The sequence below is a fragment of the Dipodomys ordii genome, unplaced genomic scaffold (genome assembly GCF_000151885.1).
Source record: "Dipodomys ordii isolate 6190 unplaced genomic scaffold, Dord_2.0 Scaffold53, whole genome shotgun sequence".
NCBI classification, from domain to species: Eukaryota; Metazoa; Chordata; class Mammalia; order Rodentia; family Heteromyidae; genus Dipodomys; species Dipodomys ordii.
Window position 1 is genome coordinate 8622514 of NW_012267269.1, and position 19114 is coordinate 8641627.

Below are 19114 nucleotides of genomic sequence, written 5' to 3' on the forward strand. Positions count from 1 at the left end.
ACACACACACACACACACACACACACACACCGGTAATCCTTGTTACACAGGAGATATTGGCAAGGAGATCACAGTCTGAGGTCAGCAACAAACAAAATATATGAAACATTATCAGAAAATATGCAAAAAAGAGAGAGAGAAAAGTGGGACAGAGGGGTGGCAAAAGTAGAAAAGCATCTGTCTAGAAAGCTCAAGTCCGTGAGTTCAAAAATCCCAGTACCACCACAAAAGGCCACTGTCAGATGAGGCCCCTTGACCTGTGAGTCAAATAAACTTCATTTCTTACTATTTGTAGTTGATGATGCTATCATCAACAGAAAATAGACTAATACACAGAGATATGATGAGTACCTTCTGAAAACTCATTTTAGGATGACCCAGTTCTCATCTCCTAATCTTAAGTACTAGACTTCATTCTTGATCCTTCATCTTTTATTTGTAAAAACGCATAATCATTCTGAGCATGCACAATGCATAGTTCCTGAGGTAGACAGAGAGGGAAAGAAACACCAAGCAGAAAGATCTTTCATCGAGTTTTGCAGTCTAGAAAGCTAAAATAATTTTTAAAAAATGTTTTCCCAGAGGTGAATTTCATTAGTAAAACCATAGCACTTAAGGGTAAATGTCAAATTTTTCCATCATAATCACTTCCTATTATTCAGCACCATAAATGTGTTGGTAAGTTCGAAGGCTCTGAAATCAGACAGTGGATTGCAGCCACTGTTTAAAAAATTTACTGGTACAGTGTTTAGACAAGTTTACTAACCTATGGTTAGTAAGTAAACATTACCAGAGTGCCTTCCTCATGATATTAAGTGCAATACTGAATACAAATGTTTAGTACAGTGCCTCACCCACAGCATTTGGTCATGGGCTTTATCTTCCAACTACTAACCCATGTATATGACTAGGCTAAAGAAGATCTTGTGTTATGGAGCCTGACACTTACCATAGAGTCACAGCATCTTTGTTAACAAACCACAAAGAGAGTGTCATGCATAATTAGGTTTGAGAACCAATGTGAAAGACAAAATGCTCTAAATATTATGATACTTCTAGCCAAGAGATCTGATGCATTTACTTTGAGGCAAACACAATGCCACTACCCCTTTTTGCAGTTTTGTGAATTTGTAGTTTCATTGACCTGTGGTTAAAAAGAAAGGTGAATAAGATGCAAGGTATTTTGAGAGAGAGAGAGAGAGAGAGAGAGAGAGACCATGCTCACATGACCTTTATTACAGCACCTGTATTGTTACTTATTCTTAATCTCTTACTATGTTAAATTTATGTTTATCCTTATCATGGGTATGTACACATAGGGGGAAAAACATACTGCAGTCTCTATCTTACATTCAACTTATGATTTAAATTTATGATTATAAAAGTAATACCCATTGAGTAGAAACTGTACCTTTGAATTTGATTGCCTTTCTGAGCTAACAAAATCAGTGACACAGTCTCTCACAGTGCTAACCAGCAACCATGAGCTGCAGTTCTGGTCTATCTCAAAACCCAAAGAGCAAACAACTAGCACACTCTTACAGTGTTACTAAGGTAAGGTGTTTGGTTGGTTAGGTATTATTAAATGGATTTTTCAACTTCAGAGTATTTTTAACTTAAAATGAGTTTGCCAGAGCATAACCTCATCAGAAGTCAAGGTACATTTATATATGTAGAGTTTGATGCTGCCTGTAGTTTCAGACGTTCACCAGGACTCTTACAAGGCAAATATAAATGGGGGAAGTAGTTATTGAATACCTACGTAGTCTTTAAAATCTCAGGACCACTGACCAAAGTTCCGTTCTGAACTTTTCTAATGGACTTTTTCCCGGCTTATCAGCACTCTTTGCCCCAGGGCTCCTGAATGGACAGGGAAAAGTGACATGATGACTCAGATGCCTGGCTCCTCTGTCCTCCTGCCTGGTTCCTTGCCATTCTCCTATTACTTATCCACATCTCTTACCTAATTAATCCAGGATGACTTTGTCATCATGCTGCTCCCACATATTTATAATCGTGTCTGAGAATTTAAAATCTCTGTCTAGTAGACATACTTTATGACTAGTGTTCTTGGTATCCAATCATTTCCTGGTTAGTATTCCAAGTAATTTTAAAAACATAAGAAATTGTCTCATCAACACTGTATATATTAATGCAATTATTTAATCTTCAGGGAAGATGAGAGAAAAACATTACATCTTGCTGAAACTTTTATGTGGTCAATTCAGAATATGAATATTATAAAATGTGATTAGTACTTTTATTTAAAATAAAGCCATCTAAAACCAAAAATGTTAAAATAATTAAAATGTAGAAAAATATGGAATTTATACTAAAAATATAGTACTAAAATATATAGTTGAATTTTAATCCAGTAGTGTTCATGCCTCTCAAATTATTTGAAAATGATTTTTAGAAAGGGATATGATTAAAGAACTACTCCACTTGACTTAGTAACAGATCCAAGCTAGCTGATCAAACAGATTGCCACTCGGCCTATCAATTGCCATTTAAAAGACCACTCTAAAGCATTCTTCATGAGTCTAAAATCTCATCAAAATATAATGACTGCTAATTAACTCATGCTAGCTACCAGAAAACAATTGCTTGCTGTACAGTTTAAGATTCCCACTCATAATGCAATTACCAAAAGCTTCGAAGTTTCCCCTTAAAAAGTTAACGCAAAAAAGGTTCATTTTGCTCTACTTTACCTAGAAGTCACTGTAAACTAGTCTTGTACATGAGACCAACCTCTTCCAGCCTTTAAATAAAGTACTTCAACTTACTATAAACAGGAGCAAAGTTCACAAAATATGCAGAGTAAATGGCTGAAGTACAGAAAAGTAAGCAGGTGGCTGGCTATTCCCCAACTCTGATTTTGTCTACACTTCCATAAAATGGGTACTGTCCGGAATTTCCTCCTTACCAGCTATCATGAGTTAAGAGAGAAAAACGTATTCAAAAGAATACTGTGATTCCTAAAGCAGCATGATTATTAAATAGGTGCAGACATAGACACTCCTCTCTCAAAATGATATTCAAAGGCAGAAGATCAGACACTAGAAACGTGGAAATAATCCTTTCCTTGGAGCTGTTGTTCGGAAGTGGCAGGCATTAGAAGTGGAGCCAAGATTCTCTAAGAAGCTGCTCGAGAAAACTACATAACTCACTGGGCACCAGATTGTATCTGAAAACCTCTTTATCATATTGCACATGCAGATTATCTCACAAGAGCCCCAACAAGTCAAGAGAAGGAAACCAAAAGTAAACACAAAAGGAAAAACTCCTGAGCAAACAGCATAATGTTTGGGGATGAGTCAGATCCACATTTGCATGGGAAGGATTCAGAGAGAAAGGAATGGTGCCTGTTCCTGCACACAGCAGCCACAGCCATCTTGGCTTCCACAAAGCAGCGAGGTGTTTAAGAGACTCTGATCAACACAGCATGCTGATGATCCATTGTACAGTTGATTTGGCACGTGATCACCCAATCGAATTTGCTAACACAGTAGACTCCAGAAGAATCACCCATTAAAAACAATCCAAATGTAGACGCTAAATGTGCATAAGGCTTTTTGTGATCTCCGCTGGAGCTTATAGTATCTAACAGCTGCAACTGTGACTGTTCTAGCTAATTGCTCTCAGCAACAAAAATAAACAATCGCTCCAGGAAGAAGACTGTACCCGCCAAATATTAATGAATTTTTTAACAGTCAGAAATTTCAAATCTTGCTTTAAAGGCTTTGTTACTGGAAAAAGTCTCAAGGACTAAGCATAGGTTGAGGAGGCCCAAAAGAAAGTCCTTATTGTGTAGTTAACCCACCCTTCCACCCATTCTCAATGCCTCCCACCAACTCCAAAAGGAAAAAAAGGAATGTGCCTTGTGTCTGGAAGAATTTAAGCAATCTGAGATATTTTAACTCATGTATAACTTTTTAACATATGGGGGAAAAAGTCTCACTGATTGGAGCTATTTTTAAAGTGTAGCTCTATCATAAAAATAGACATTTACTCATAAGGATGCTTGAATAGAGAACAAGCCCAATCTATGTCTCATTGTTAAGAAAGGGGTGAAAAAGGCTGCCGTGCTTTCTACAGAGCCGTTTATGGCCCGCCTGTGATGTCATGCCAGGATCCAGGTGCACTTTAACGAGCATCTTTTAGTCTCATCAATCCCTTTAAAAGTGCTCTTCTACCATCGGCTGCTTGCCTGAGCATATGCAGTTAGGAGCCAGTATTTACCCAAACCTTTGCAAGAGAGGTCGCTGCAATCAGAGACCCAACAAAGAAAGAAAAAATTACTCACCCACAATTGGGCTCAGCGTCATCGTCTCCTCCTCATTCCCATTAGGGAAGGAAGCATTTTCTTTTGCTAAGAAAAGAAACATTTGACTTATTGGTCATTCAAGGTATCTCCCTATGCTTTAACCAAAAGGAGAAAAAAGTAACTTCACCTTTGCCTTCCCCACCCAGAACCCTGCTGTACAGGTATAGCTGCAGTCATATCACTTACTGCCCACCTAAGAAAGAGGCATATAGTTACTCAGGTAGCACCTGAAATAATCTTTATAAAAGAAAAAAATAGCAAATCTGAGTCTTTTAAAAGTGTATGGGAAAGATTAGAGTAAAAGGAGACAGAGACAAAAGGTATTAAAACAATCTGTTCCTTAGAAGAGCAAGAAAATTTAAATACTGGCTAGCCTTTTGTGTGCTTTCTGAATTCTCAATGGTGACTATATTATTTTGAAATTATTCATACAGTTATGAATCAAGGACATCATAATAAAAGACTACATGCACTTACCTATATTCAACATGTAGATGCCACACATATCTCCTGCAGGATTTCATAAGTTTGGTGTCACAAAAGAAGAGGCTAAGAAAGTTAATTCAGTTTGTGTTCTAGCACTCCAATGATAATGACGGGCAGCTTCTGAGTTAGAAAAACTGGGTTCAAGGGCCAGGTCTCATGATATCAAAACAAATTGGGCATGGCCTTGAGTTCAAATGCCAGCATCACAAGAAAAAAAAAAAAAGAAAGAAAAACCTCACTATGGGAAACTTGAACTTCTCTGGACCTGGCTCATACATCTGGAAACTAAAGGTGCTAATGAGACTCCCGAAGTATTTTCTACCTTGTGAGAGAAAAGGAAGAATAAACCAAATCTTCACACTAGAAGCTGCACAGTTAATGGTACAGAGTAGAAAGCTGATATACATTGAAAGAATAAATGGAAATTTACAAGTAACAAAGCAAATATTTAAAATAGTTTCTCTTCCTATGTACTATGGTGTGACAAAGGCCCTGGAAGTGCCTACAGGTCTGTCAAGACATAACTCCTTCATGACAGGAGCTCCTAGCATAGGAAAAAATGGGCAAATGAAACTTTTTAAATATAGCATCAGACAGACAGACAGAGACACAGACAGACAGACAGACTCTCTCTTTAAATGTTGGGTTAAACTTACAAAAAGTTCTTGCCATGCTTTGCTTAGAAAATGGTGTTTGCTCACCATCTTGGTACTCTGGCCATCTTAGTGTAGAAACATGAGTTGTAATTTACCCTTAGATGTATACTTGAGATACTTTCCTAAGAATGGCTCCTAAAAACCAGAATCATTTTAACATTTGGATGGCTACATATGGACAAATAGCCCCAGCAATCATTCTCAAAGAGAAATTTTTTCTAAAGTGAATTTACAGTAGTTACAACTATAACTTCTGACTCAACTTCAGGGCAAAAGTTATTTTTTCTTTCATATGGAAACTTGGGGGATATTTGGTATACATTATTTTCTTCTAATGATTACTTATTACCTGTCACTTTGTAAAAACCTGTCTCTTAAGAAAGAAGATCTATAGATGCACATAAAAGTGTGTTAACTTCCAACACAGTACTCCAGGTATTTCCTGATGGGCTACATTTCATTCAGGCTCCAAAACATAAAAGCTCTGCACAAAGTATATACCTCAGACCTGTACTCATGGTCATCACTGTCTTTTCCTCTTCTCTTAGTAACTTTCTAAATCAGGAATCCACATGACAAAGCTACCTTGTCCACTGTGTTTCACGCCTGGGTCACCCTGAAGGAAGCTGCTGGTCTCCTCCCATCTGCCAGAAGGTCCACAGATGGGCTAGCTGCTCCTGTAACACATACTCAACTAGACAGAAAGGAATGACAGAAGGACACTTTGAAAAATCAGTGTCAGAGATAGCAAATGACTACTTATCATAGGTCTCAGGGCCCACCAAATAAACCTTGCAAACAATATCCAGTGAAGGGTTAGTCACAGGTTTTCTTTCTTTCATGTAGTAGTTCTTTATGGCAAAGAATAATATAACTCTTAAATGAGCCTCCAAGGAAAAAAATACAAAAAAAACCCAAAACCTAATGGAAACTTCACCTTGGAAACATCTAAAAAACATCTGGAATGAAAGGGATGCTTGAAACATATCAGAACATATGCAACGAAATAATAAACCAGGCACTATAAATAGTATGAAGTCTGAGAGGATCGCTTGTCAATGTGAGCCATTCAGTGTGAAAGTTATATTCTACTATTATTATATATTCTATTATTTATTAATATTATTTTATTCCTAGAAGATTTGGTTGGTCTTTTTACTTACTCCTAGGCAACATGCTTGAAATGTCACTTTAAAAGAAGGTAATGTTGGGCCGGGCACCTGTGGCTCATGCCTGTAATCTTAACTACGAAGGAGGCTGAGATCGGAGGATCACAGTCTGAAGCTAGTGGGGAAAGAAAGTCCACGAGACTCATCTCCAATCAACTTCAACTACACAAGTACTGGAAGTGGAGCTATGGCTCAAGTGGTAGAGCACCAGCACTGTGCACAAAAGCTCAGAGACAGCACCCAGGCCAACAGTTGAACTCCCAGGTCTGGAAAAAAAGGGGGCAGCAATACCCTTTCTAGTACTAGTCACCTCCCCAGATCACATAAATCTCTCATGTCAAGTATTTTCAGGGTTACAGAGGAAATGGCCAAGAGAACAAGCTGAAGTTTCAATGCATAGGTATTTTGTATTCCCTATCAATTTAGAAACAGACTCAAATTTCTAATTGATTTATATTGAATATGAGCTAATATAATAATTATTAAGTATACTATAAGTGGACAGAGGCTTACCTATGGTTTTAATCACAGGGTTTTCTTGTTAACTCCCTTCCCCTGCTAAAGATTTTTTTTAATTCTCCTTCTTCTCAATGAGTAGCTCAACTGCTACCACTTCATTATGGCCTAGAACTCTTAACCCACTAATATTCAATGACCCCCAACACACATACATTAAAAGCTAAACTTGTACTCAAGACTCAGTTTCCCTTTTACTGTGTGGTTGTTGATGCATGTGGAGGAAGTAATTCTCTGGACCACAAATGATAGGGCGTGTGACAGCAGAAGGAATGCCTTCTACACATTTATGTCATCAGAAATATTTTCTTGCATTTATATCTACAAGTTTGCTGTAGGAAATTTGAACAGGTAACGCTCATGAGTTATTTTATGAGAATTAGCATCAATTTAGTCCTAACCTAAATCTTTATTTAAAACTAAAAGTAACTTACTACTCCAGTGTGAGACCTTAATATTATGGCGTTTCTTAATGCAAAGTTGAGTAAAAACACTGACATTCGAGGTATTTTACCATATTAATGCTTTCAAATCTTCACTCCATATATGACATGTTTAAAGAGAACAAGATCAAGCCAAATTCCTTGACTGACACAACTATTCAGATATACTGAACTGAGAACTTTTATTTTGCTAAGCCAAAGGAAAATAATGTTCTGGAAATTATACAAATGAGCAAATAATCCAAGGAAGGAAAAGAAGAATCTTCGCGAACAAAGTGGGTTCACTTTATGAGTTGTGATTGTCTTCATCAAGACTCTAGCAATTTAACTTGCTGACTGTATCTGGGTTCTCACAGCACTGATGATGTGCTAGTCATGGCATGGTGATGGCTTCCAGGAAGTAAGAGTGACATCTGCATATTTTCATAGATTCAGGGCATAGCACAATAGACAGATAACCAATAACTCCATTTTCACCTAGCCAAAAAAAAAATCCTGCTGCCCATTTCTATAAACCAGAATTCCAACTTCAGTAAAGTATATTCTGTGTTGACAGCCTGACTATATTGTGGTGTATTCAACCTTCCATCTTGAACACTAGTAACTGCGTCTAGGAATTTTCTAGGATGAATGTAGTGGGTGATTCATTACAATGCATGACACACTATATAATTTTTTTCCAATATGTTAATTGCCAGTGTTTGAGACTGCAATATGGTTGGTAATAGCATAGTGAGATCACTACCTCTTTTTTGTTCTTCAACCCAGTAAAAGGTATATGTGTATTGCTCTGGAAGTACATTAAGAGTCCTACACATTAAATTTCAATATATGTACTGCTAAAATATATGCATTTTCTTTTTGCTAGGTATCTTTGCAAGCAATAAGTGGTTAAGTTCCTACTACAATTACTGTTGAACCTTTTTATAAAGGATAGACATCTTACAATCTACTTTTTAAAGATTAAATTGCTAACACTTTTCTTCAAATTAGATTAAAATAATGAAATTATGTTAAGGATTTATATTTATCACTAACAGTCAACTGCAATATCATTGAGATGATTTGCAAGCTTATATAAAAAAGAACTCTTGGGGCTGGGAAGGTGGCTCAGTGGTAGAGTGTTTGCCTCACATGCATGAGGCCCTGGGTTCAATTCCTCAGCACCACATAAGCAGAAAAAGCTGGACGTATCAATGTGGCTCAAGTGGTAGAGCCTTCAGCTGAAGAGCTGAGGGACAGCACCCAGGCCCAGAGTTCAGGCCCCATGACCAACAACAACAACAAAAAAAAGTAATTTCTTTTCAAATAGACCAGAAGTTACAAATCTCTCTCACAAAGAATATTTCTACTATCTCCTCAAGTGTCTGGTCAAAATACTGAGAAAATACAAGAAGAGAGCAGGGTAATGATGTTATAGTGAAACTAAATGAGTATAAAGTTCATGTAATAAAATAACAGTACAGAGATTTGAGTAAAATTGCATATTGAGAGGGAGGAAGTGACTTGTAGCTCAGTGGTGCACTTGACTACTAGATTGTGAATTCATAATTCCTTTTAGAATGTCTCTTACCAAAAAGCCCAACAGACACAAACAAGTTTAAAGGAGCTACATTATTGGGGGTTTTTCCAAAAGCAATTTATTATCCCATTCAGTTTTTAAATTCTATGTAAGTAGAATTCTCATACTGACAAAAACTTCAAAATGTTTTACTTTTTCCCATCCACAGACCCACTGAGGTTGTGTGAACATGTATGTGAAACTTGACTGGCACTGTCCTATGTATGAATGTGCTATGTACACATGCTAACTTAACAGAAAAGAAAATTCTCTGATTTGGGAGACTTATCTCCTGACAATATAGCAATGTGAGAAAAAAGGTAAGTATCACACATCAACATTTAAGCTCATGGATAAATTAAATTTTGACAGTGGGTGCAGAGTAAGTTACCTCTCTTCTCTTTTGTCTTTAGCTCAAATAAATGGGGATGGGGGCAATTCCTACATGAGCATGAAGGTTTGAGATTTAGCCAGAGTTAGATAATAATGTTAGCATCTACTTCCTTAAACTTCACAAATACATCAAAGGACATGTTCTTGTAAGAATTACTCACCTAATAATATTTGAAAGCTAACTAATCAGAAGGTGTCATTCAGTCAACAATTTTTTTTGTACATTCTTCTTCAATTAACTTGTTCTTGGAATCCTTTAGATAACACTGCTTTCAACTAAAGCTCTGAGGAAATCTTTTAACTCAAAAGTGTAAGTTTATTAGCCTGAGCAAAGAAGTTACTCCACACACACAAAAAATGTGTACAAAGACCTACTCACCACACTGTTCTTTCCCTTCAACTTTGTTTATTGATGTACTGAACATGAAAAAGTACAAAGAATCCAAACACAAAAGAAAACATGTACAGCCTCTTAAATACTCAACAGAATATATTTTCTATTCCAACAGATGTGAATTAAGTCATACTGTACAACTTCAAATAAATACCAGCCTTACATTTTATTAAGTGCTCTGATAAACACTGTAAAGTGAAGCACAATTTGCATGCCTCTCATCAATGCCTTGGTTTGCTACAGTAGTATAGGAAAGAAGCATGTAGCTGCTGTTTTCCCGTGAGGGAAACCTTATTTTTTTTAAGTATATACATGTATTTTATTTTTTATTTTTTAAACGCAGGTTAACTCTGACAATCTAAATGCACCTAAGGATATGAGAAAGTGCTAAGCCAATTGAGTTCTGAATAGCATTGAGTGGGTCAGCATGAAAACTCGCTTATTCACTTTAGCACGCGCCTCACAGTATATGTACTGTACTATACTGAAAATTTTTATAACTACAATTTTAAATAATAACAAAACCAAAACTCAAAGCAACCGCAAAGATAATGTACAACTATGTTATGCATAGCACATTGCCTGTTCTAAGGGGAAGCATATGAGCATCTCAGTTTATACAAAAAGCAGGACGTAACTATATAGTTCTCAGTGCATCCTGTAGAAGGCAACTTCTGCCTTCAGCTTTTTTGAAAATTTATTATAAGCTAGATGCTAATCAGAAAATATTTTGTATTTTTTAAAATTTTCTTTCATACATGGTAAAGACTTATTTTATTATTTCCCCAAATAGTGGTTTAAGCATCATACAAAGTTAAATTTCAATAGCATACAGATATTTATGATTTTTGTATGAAAAATGTAAGGAAATTTGTTCAAAACCTAAGGTTATACTCATTTTTCTTTTTTTTACCACAAACATATTTATAAACGAAAATGTAGCATCACCAGAAACAGCTGAAGCTAGACTATCTACAGACAAAATTAGCAACGAATCTGATGCACTGTAAATTCAAGTCCTCAGGACAACAGAAGTGATTAAGCAAGACCTCAAGTAACAATGTTAATGCCATTTACAAAGGAAAAAACTGATACAAAAACATTCAAAACCTGAACATCACTTGGCATGTAAGGGAAAAGAAATCAAATTAGCTGAAAGGTTCATAAACACAAGGTCTTATTTACATTACACAAAGCTCAGGTGTTAGCCTTAAACGTAACTTTCAAAACACCTTCAAATATATCCAACTCAGATCACTTTTGCTGATCTGCTGCAGTACAAGTCATGTGCAACATCTTTTTTTCCTTAAGACAAAACAATTCTTCAAACAATACTGCAAGTACATCACTAAACACCATGAGCTCTATCTGAAGGGATTTCTTTAGGAAGAACAGATTTTTTTTCCCCCATCTCTTGGTAATTTAATTTCTTGCCTGCTCTTATATATTCTTTTGTAAATTTTTTTGTTTCAAAATCACAAATCAATGTGAGCCACCTATCACATAATAACCAGGATGATCATACATTCCACTGGTGATTACAAAAACGAAACCAGCAGTGGTTCCCTCATTGATTCTATTTACCTTTCACACAAAGATCTCAAATTATTTTCTACATCATAAATCTTTCTAAATTTTCCAACAGCTGCAAATTTCCTGGTAAATTTTAAAAGCTCACTAGGTGTCATATGAAGAGATTTCTCAAAGTATTCAAGTCAAAATATTTGTTCCAGGACCAGTAAAAAGTTTCTCCAAATTTTCTTTTTTATAAAAATAGATGCTTTTTTTTAAACCCACATCAAAGAGGCTCTTATCTCTTTGGCAAGGTACTGCTTTACGAAAAGTTCTCCAGTATTCTTACAATAAGCGTTTATAACGTAGCCCCCCCCTTCCCCAACCCAAATGATAATTACAAAATAAATACTGCTTTTAACTTCATAAATAAAATGTAAACTTCAAAATACTTTCTTAGACTTAACAGCAATGCTTTAAATGTAAACCAAACACAAAGCTAATCAGAAAAAAAGAGAGAGAAAAAAGTTGGGGGGGGCAGGGGGAGAAAGACACAACCAACTGAAGAATTACAACACAAAGCCTCAATATTTACTCACAGGTTCAAGGCAGTTATGTAAAAAGAAAAGAAATGTCTTCCCTTAGCTGAAACACTTTTAAAAGGTCCACCTTCTTCAAAGAAGGCAATAGAATGCAATGTGACAGGTAAAAACCCTGTACCTCTTGTCCATATTCAAACATAAAAGATATTTAAGAAGTTTTAATTCAAATACTAGCAATAAAAAATCTCACATATTTCTTAGGATGCTAAGTAGTCGTTTTATCCCCATCTCAACACTGACTTACAAAGACATTTACTAATGTATAAAGTTTCTCTTAACTTGCCTTTGTTGTATAGTTTTCATATATAAATGGACTGAGGACAAGAGATCTTTAGGCTTTGTGCGTTTTGTTTGTCTTAAAGGAGACCTGCAGTACTCTGTCCCCCAGACGGTATCCATTGAGGCTAGCTATCGCCATGGCTGCCTCATCATAGTTTGTCATAGTCACAAATCCAAAACCTTTGCATTTATTGGTGTTAAAGTCACGGATGACCTTCACATTGGTGACAGCTCCAAAAGGCCCAAACATTTGCCACAGGATACTCTCATCTGCATCAGGAGCCAGGTTGTATACAAATATGCACCACCCTGTTCCAGGGTGCCCAGGGATATTAATTCCGGCCAAACTGGTCATTCCATCAATGGTCATTGGAGAAAACCTACTAAACAAAATAGGAAACACACACACACACACACATACACACACATACATACACACACATACACACACACACACACACACACACAAAATAGAAACAGAGGTTGGTTACAGCAATGGATTTCACTTCTTGTACCTTTTTCCATCCCCAAGAATTTTTAGCAATTCCCACCAATAGGTAAGCACAGCTACAGCAATTTGATGTTTCAACCAAGGTCGATGTGCGGCTTACAATGACATGCTATACTATCCCGGTATTATTAAGTGACGTAACGGCCATTATGTGCTGCACTGAGTAACATTATCTACAATGGCAATGGAATATACTTAAAACTGGCTTCATGAATTAAGCAGGATTGAGGGAAACCAACACATACATCAACATGCTATAACGTCGCAATGCAATATGAAAAAAAATATGAGTTTTTAAAAGACCAGGTGGTATTCAGTGGGATAAAAATATTCCATGAGTCAAACGTGCTTCAAAAAATAGCTTTTCATTAAGGTTGTACATGCAAAATCAAACCCAACACAAACTTAGGAGGGTAGAAATATCACTCCCAAATCAAAGAAACTAGTCAACTGTGGGAAGGGATTATGAGTGTCACGAACATCTATCATTACCTCTTCACTCCATAAGCCATATTGAGCAGATTGTCCAACCTGCAAAACACACATTCAGCAAACTTCAGTTTTAAATTTTTCCCCTTAATGTTCAAGAAAGCTGGGCTGGTTACTGCCACCTTTCCGAGGGGACATTTCTACATATGTGAAGTCTCAAATCTCTGGATCGTCTGGCCTTCCTGAGAGAATTGTGCACTGCTCTAGGACACTAGCTCTTCCAATGGATTAAGTCTGTCTCTACAATGGTCAGTGTGGAGGAACAGCAGTGCAGGGGAACAGCAGTTATGACCTTGAGAAACTCCTCTGAGAGGAAATGTTGAGGTTCTGGGAGGGCTTACATTTGAGCTTTCACCATGCAAATTATATTATAACATGCATCATATTATTACAAACATATTACTTTTTTTTTTTGGTGGTACTGAGGTTTGAATTTGGGATAACCAAATAAGCCATGCTTCCCAGTCCTTTTTGCTTCAGGTCATTTTTCAGGTACAGTCACCTCTTTTGAGGATTTGAGGGCTAGCCTAAAACCACAATCCTCCTACTTATGTCTCCTGTATAGCTGAAATTACAGGCATGAACCTGGGGAGAGAGGAGCTCAATAACTTTTTGCCCCTGATGGCATCAAACCACACTTCTTCCAACCTCTGCCTCACAGTAGGATGGAGTACAGGTGTGAGCTACTTAAAAGCTGGTCCCAAGATGGCTATTTTTCACTTTCACACCAAGATAAATAGAGATTAAGTAGCTAGATTCTCCAACATCACAAGGCTAGTAAAAATTGGTTGCATTCTACTGGAACTCTTCAGCTTCCTGATTTCTATATATGTCGCCACCTTGGCTTTCTAATATTTAAGTCTTTTGACTTCATTAAAGGTTATGTTTCAAGTTTCTAGTGCTTAACAATAAAATATATTTCAGAAGATAGCTGAATATTAGGACATAGCCATATAACCACCCTCAAATACCACAATGCTCCACACTCTCTAAAAATATTCCTAGGTCAGAAGGGCACACAATTCTCACAGGTATGCTCAAATAAAATGTATCAACTTTTTGTCTCACCTGGATCACAGGCTAGAGCACACACTTTTTGCTTCAGAGCACATACCTTTTACTTTAAAAAAGCCAAACCATCTCACTTAGTCTTTCAAAATTGGAAGAGAACTATTGTTCTCTGTATATCCTTGCTACTGGTCTCCACTGGGTATTTGTGGAGTTTATTTTTTAAAAAAAAGAATAGAAAGTACTAAAGTGAGAAAATGCAACATTTAGGGAAATAGGAAAAGCACAGCTACATGGATCCTTATCTGTGTGTCTGTGTATGTGTCTTGTTCTACTGTCCCCTCTTAACCAACTGCCCCACAGCACAGCCTGGGTCACTGAAGGTTTATAATAAACATCTAGTGACTGAATAAAGACAATTAAATTTAGCAAGACTGTCATTACCTACTCAGTGTAGAATGAAAACTACCAGGAACACTGATTGCATATGGCTGTACATGCAAAGGATACAACATATATACAAAAAGATAATGTAAAAGTTCATATATGGGACCTAACAGTGTACCTCAAGCTTTTAGAAAAACAAGAACAAACCAAACACAAAATCACTAATGGAAACTTACCAAAATCAAACTTTCTGAATAACTATAATGTCTAGATAATAATGGAGTCTAAAAAAAACAGAAAGAATCAACGAAACAAAAGTTGGTTCTTTAAAAGATAAAAAATGCTTCAGCTGGGCGTAGCTACTCAGGAGGCCAAGATCTAAGGATCACAGTTGGAAACCAGCCTGGGCAGGAAAGTCTGTGAGGCACTTTTATCTCCAATAAATTACCAAAAAGGCCAGAAGTAGCACTGTGGCTCAAATAGTACATTTAAGCAAAAGAAGCTCAGAACCAGCCCTAGTACCAGGAAAAAAAAAAAACAACTTAGCCAAAATAATCTAAGGATAAAATTCAGATTAATAAAATTACAGGCAAAAACAAATATATCACAACAAATATCAATGAAATTCAAAGACTCAGAAGGAAATATATCAAACACGATATGTATGTGTGTGTGTGTGTGTGTGTGTGTCCTACCAATATTGAACCTCACTGAATTCTACTGAACCTTGGACAAAGAACATTAAGCTCCCCCAAATTATGCCATGAAATAGAAAACAAAGGATTGCTACCAAACTCATTCTATGATGCCAGTCATAGTGTTACCAGAACCACACTACAGCAGAAAAAGACAAACATAAACCAACTGTCTTGATGAACAGAGATACAAAAATTTAAGTGCTTTTGCACAACAAAGTAATCAAGAGACAATATACACAGCTGGGTGCTGGTGGCTGGTGCCTATAATCCAAGCTACTCAGGAGAATGAGATCTGAGGATCACAGTTTGAAGCCAGCATGGGCAGGAAACTGTGAGACTCTTCAATAAACTACTCAAAAAAAGTCTGAAGTGGTGCTATGGCTCAAGTGGTAGAGCACTGGCCTTTAGCAAAAATGAAGCTTAGGGACAGCACCCATGGCCAGAGTTCAATCCCCAGGAGGGGGGTGGGGGGGGAGATTATACAGAATGTGAGAAAATGTCTTCAAGTTATTCACTAGACAAAAGTTAATATCCAGAATATATAGAGCTCAAAAAGTTACATACAAGAAAGCGAGTAGTCCAATTAATGGGCAAATGAATTGAACAGACAGTTCAGAAAAGGAGAAACGCAAATAGCTAATAGCTGCATGAAGAAATGTTCAACATCCTAGCCATAAAGAAAATGCAAATCAAAACTGCACAAAGATTCCATCTCTCAATCAGGATGGTAATCATCAAGGAAATAACAACATATGATAGCAGGGATAGGGGGAGGAAAAGCTTGTATACACAGCTAGTAGGTATGTAAATTCATGTAGCTACTACAGAAATCAGTATAGAGGTTCCTCAAAAAACTAAAGATAGTACTATATGATCCTGTAATACTATTCCTGGGCATATAGCTGAAGAATGTAAATCAGCAAACCATAGAGATACCTGCACAGTTGTTTTCACTGAAGCATAATGCACAATAATCAAGCCCATCAATCAATAAACAGACGTGTGTGTGTGTGTGTGTGTGTGTGTGTGTGTGTGTGTTCGTTCAGCCAAAATGGAAGAAATCAGAAAAGAAAGCAGAAAAGTGGATGGAAGTAGAGATCATCATACTGAACAAAATAAGCCAGACTCAAAGACAAATACCACATTTTCTCTTATATGCAGAATCTAGGCCCTCTACAAATAAGAAAGTGGCATGAATGTAAATGGAGACTGTTGAGGTAAGAAAACCAGCAGGAGAAAAGAGCTGAAGGAGAAGATGAAAGAAGGTGGATCTGACTATAATAAAAGTTATGTAGGAATGTAAGAATGTATATGAAAATAGAATAATGGAACTCATTTAAAATAGTTTTAAAAGGAAGGAGTTGGGATATTAGAGAAAATGAATTTGATGAAATACACATGTATGGAAATAGCACAATTGATACATGCTAATAAAAACAGGGGAGTAAACGTGAGTGCCTTTATAACGTAAGAATCAAGGTCAAAAACATCAAAGATGAATGCAAATTGGTAACAGCAATCACAAAGTTATCTGATACAGAATATCTCATTGAGTTGTGGGAATGATCAATACAGAATGCATTTGGCATATAATACCTGTGGGACAGAAGAAAAGATTGCGGTCTCTGTCCAAAGTGCTGAAAGGACAGAATTCAGAAGCACTTTATCAAGTCACTCAAAATGGAGTTACACAATTCACCTCCATTAACTGTATGGAAGTAGGGACTGTCAAGCTTCCCCATCACCCTCTTAGTACATGGCAGCCAGAAGTCTAAGGAGAGAATTTCCCTAAAAGATTTCCTTTTAAAACAGAGTGAAAAACCAAACCTGTCCCAGGATTGAGCTGCAAGCACTGAAAAAGAGCTATCTCAACTTCTATCTTTCTATCCCTGGAATCTCTAGAAAGAATGTCTAGGGTTTTTATGTATATCTCTGAGGCACTATCCAATGGGCCTTCCATTTTCTCTATCCCTGAAATCTTCTATGATAATATGATTTGTATTTAATTCACTCATCTCCCATTTTAGGAAAAATTTATTTCTATGAAAAAAGTTTTATACCTTTCTCTATCACCTTTCTCCTTCCCTCCTTTAGGGAGTGTAGGAGGAACATTTGATCAAGGAAGTGGGACTCAAGCTGGGATCTTTCACCAATTTCCACCTGAACTCAGTTTTCTAAGTTCTCTCAGTGTCATACGCTCTTATTTTATCTGGGAGTTCACAGAAGGGAGTGAACACTTCCTACTGGCATCATGTGGCCCAAGTCTAATAGAGATGGCAATCTATAAGCTAGGCAGTTACTATAAAAATGGTGTAGTACTCTGACATTAGGAACACAACACTAATATCTTTGCTTGCTCTACCCATTGCTCAACTTTCCTATATGATCATTTAAAAATGAAAGTCAATTTTCAAGTGGAAACCAAGCCAGTAACCCCCAGAATGAAATAAAATGTGACAATGCACTTGACTAAGAGAAATATTGGAGTGCATTAACTATCTATATATTCCTGTTTAAAGATAATATTCTTTTATTACATTTAGTGGATGCACAGTACTTAGTATCTACATTCAGTCCCCACATATCACATGCTTCCCATGGGAAATAGTAAGCTTGCCTCAGATGGGGGAGATCACATGTTCTTTAGCCTGGACATAATCTACTTTAGAAATAACATCTTAAGTAGATTTGGAAGATTAGATTTGATCACCTACTTTTGACTAGAATAAGAAAAAAATAGCTTTAAAAAGATTCCCCAAAGGGAGCAAACTGAGTTGGGGGTATCAGCAAAAAGGAAAACTAAGTAAGAAAAAGGAGAGCCAATTATCTCTTCTACTTCTGATATAAGCCACATCATGACACAGCATGAAGGATTATCTAACTTTTCTCAAACAAAGTCAGGAAATTCAGCATAATCAATATTAACATTTTATAGATTTTATTAAAAGCAAATTACATTATTTATTGAGACATGAGATAAATGAAATAATTATCAATATATCTGATGGCATTTCATCTTTACCCTGTCTTTATTTATAAAACTCGGAGTCCATACCATTTATAATTTGAAGACTATATTAGCACAAGTGCATATGTAAAAAAATTATATAGCCAGGCAGCAGTGGCTCATGCCTGTAATCTTACTCAGGAGTCTTAGATCTGAGAAAGAAAAAAGCCAGTCCAAGAAGGAAAGTCTGTGAGACTCTTACGTCCAGTTAATCACCAAAAGGCCAGAAGTAGAGCTGTGGTTCAAGTGATAGAGTGCTAGACTTCAGCAAAGAAGCTCAGAGACAGCACCCAAGCCTAAAGTTCAAATTCCAAGGCCAGCACACACACATGCATGTGTACAAGCACACATGCATGCTCGCATGCACACACACACACATAAATATAGATAATACATTTATATCATAAGTATAACATTCAGATTATTATTAGGTGATATTTTGAGTTGAACCATAGATTGGTAGATTACATTTCAAAGCTTGGTATAAATACAAAGAATAAAAATTAAGTTACCTAATTTCCAAAAAATTTAGCTGATAGACTATGGGATGGCCTACACACAAGTAAGGGGAAAGAATAAAACAAAGTAGAAATATGAGAAAGGACTGCTAGTAAGAAAATGAAACTGTGAACCCTTCACACACTTATTATCAAAAACTCTCAAGTGCTGACCGATG

General features: G+C 36.6%; 1 protein-coding gene across 6 annotated transcripts in view; it reads right to left on the reverse strand.

The window, feature by feature from the left end:
* Positions 1-9940: 9940 nt before the first annotated feature.
* Elavl2 (ELAV like neuron-specific RNA binding protein 2) overlaps positions 9941-19114 on the reverse strand; it is a 175069-nt gene continuing 165895 nt past the window's right edge. The window contains exons 6-7 of one of the 6 annotated variants that reach the window (XM_013020787.1): positions 13342-13380; positions 9941-12718 (exon numbers count right to left, since the gene is read on the reverse strand). In XM_013020787.1, the coding sequence (XP_012876241.1) occupies positions 12391-12718; positions 13342-13380 (367 nt within the window). In that variant the 3' untranslated portion in view covers positions 9941-12390. Of the gene's footprint in view, positions 12737-13341; positions 13381-19114 lie in introns of all 6 variants that reach the window. The other 5 variants (XM_013020781.1, XM_013020785.1, XM_013020788.1 and 2 more) reach the window with 5 other exon arrangements.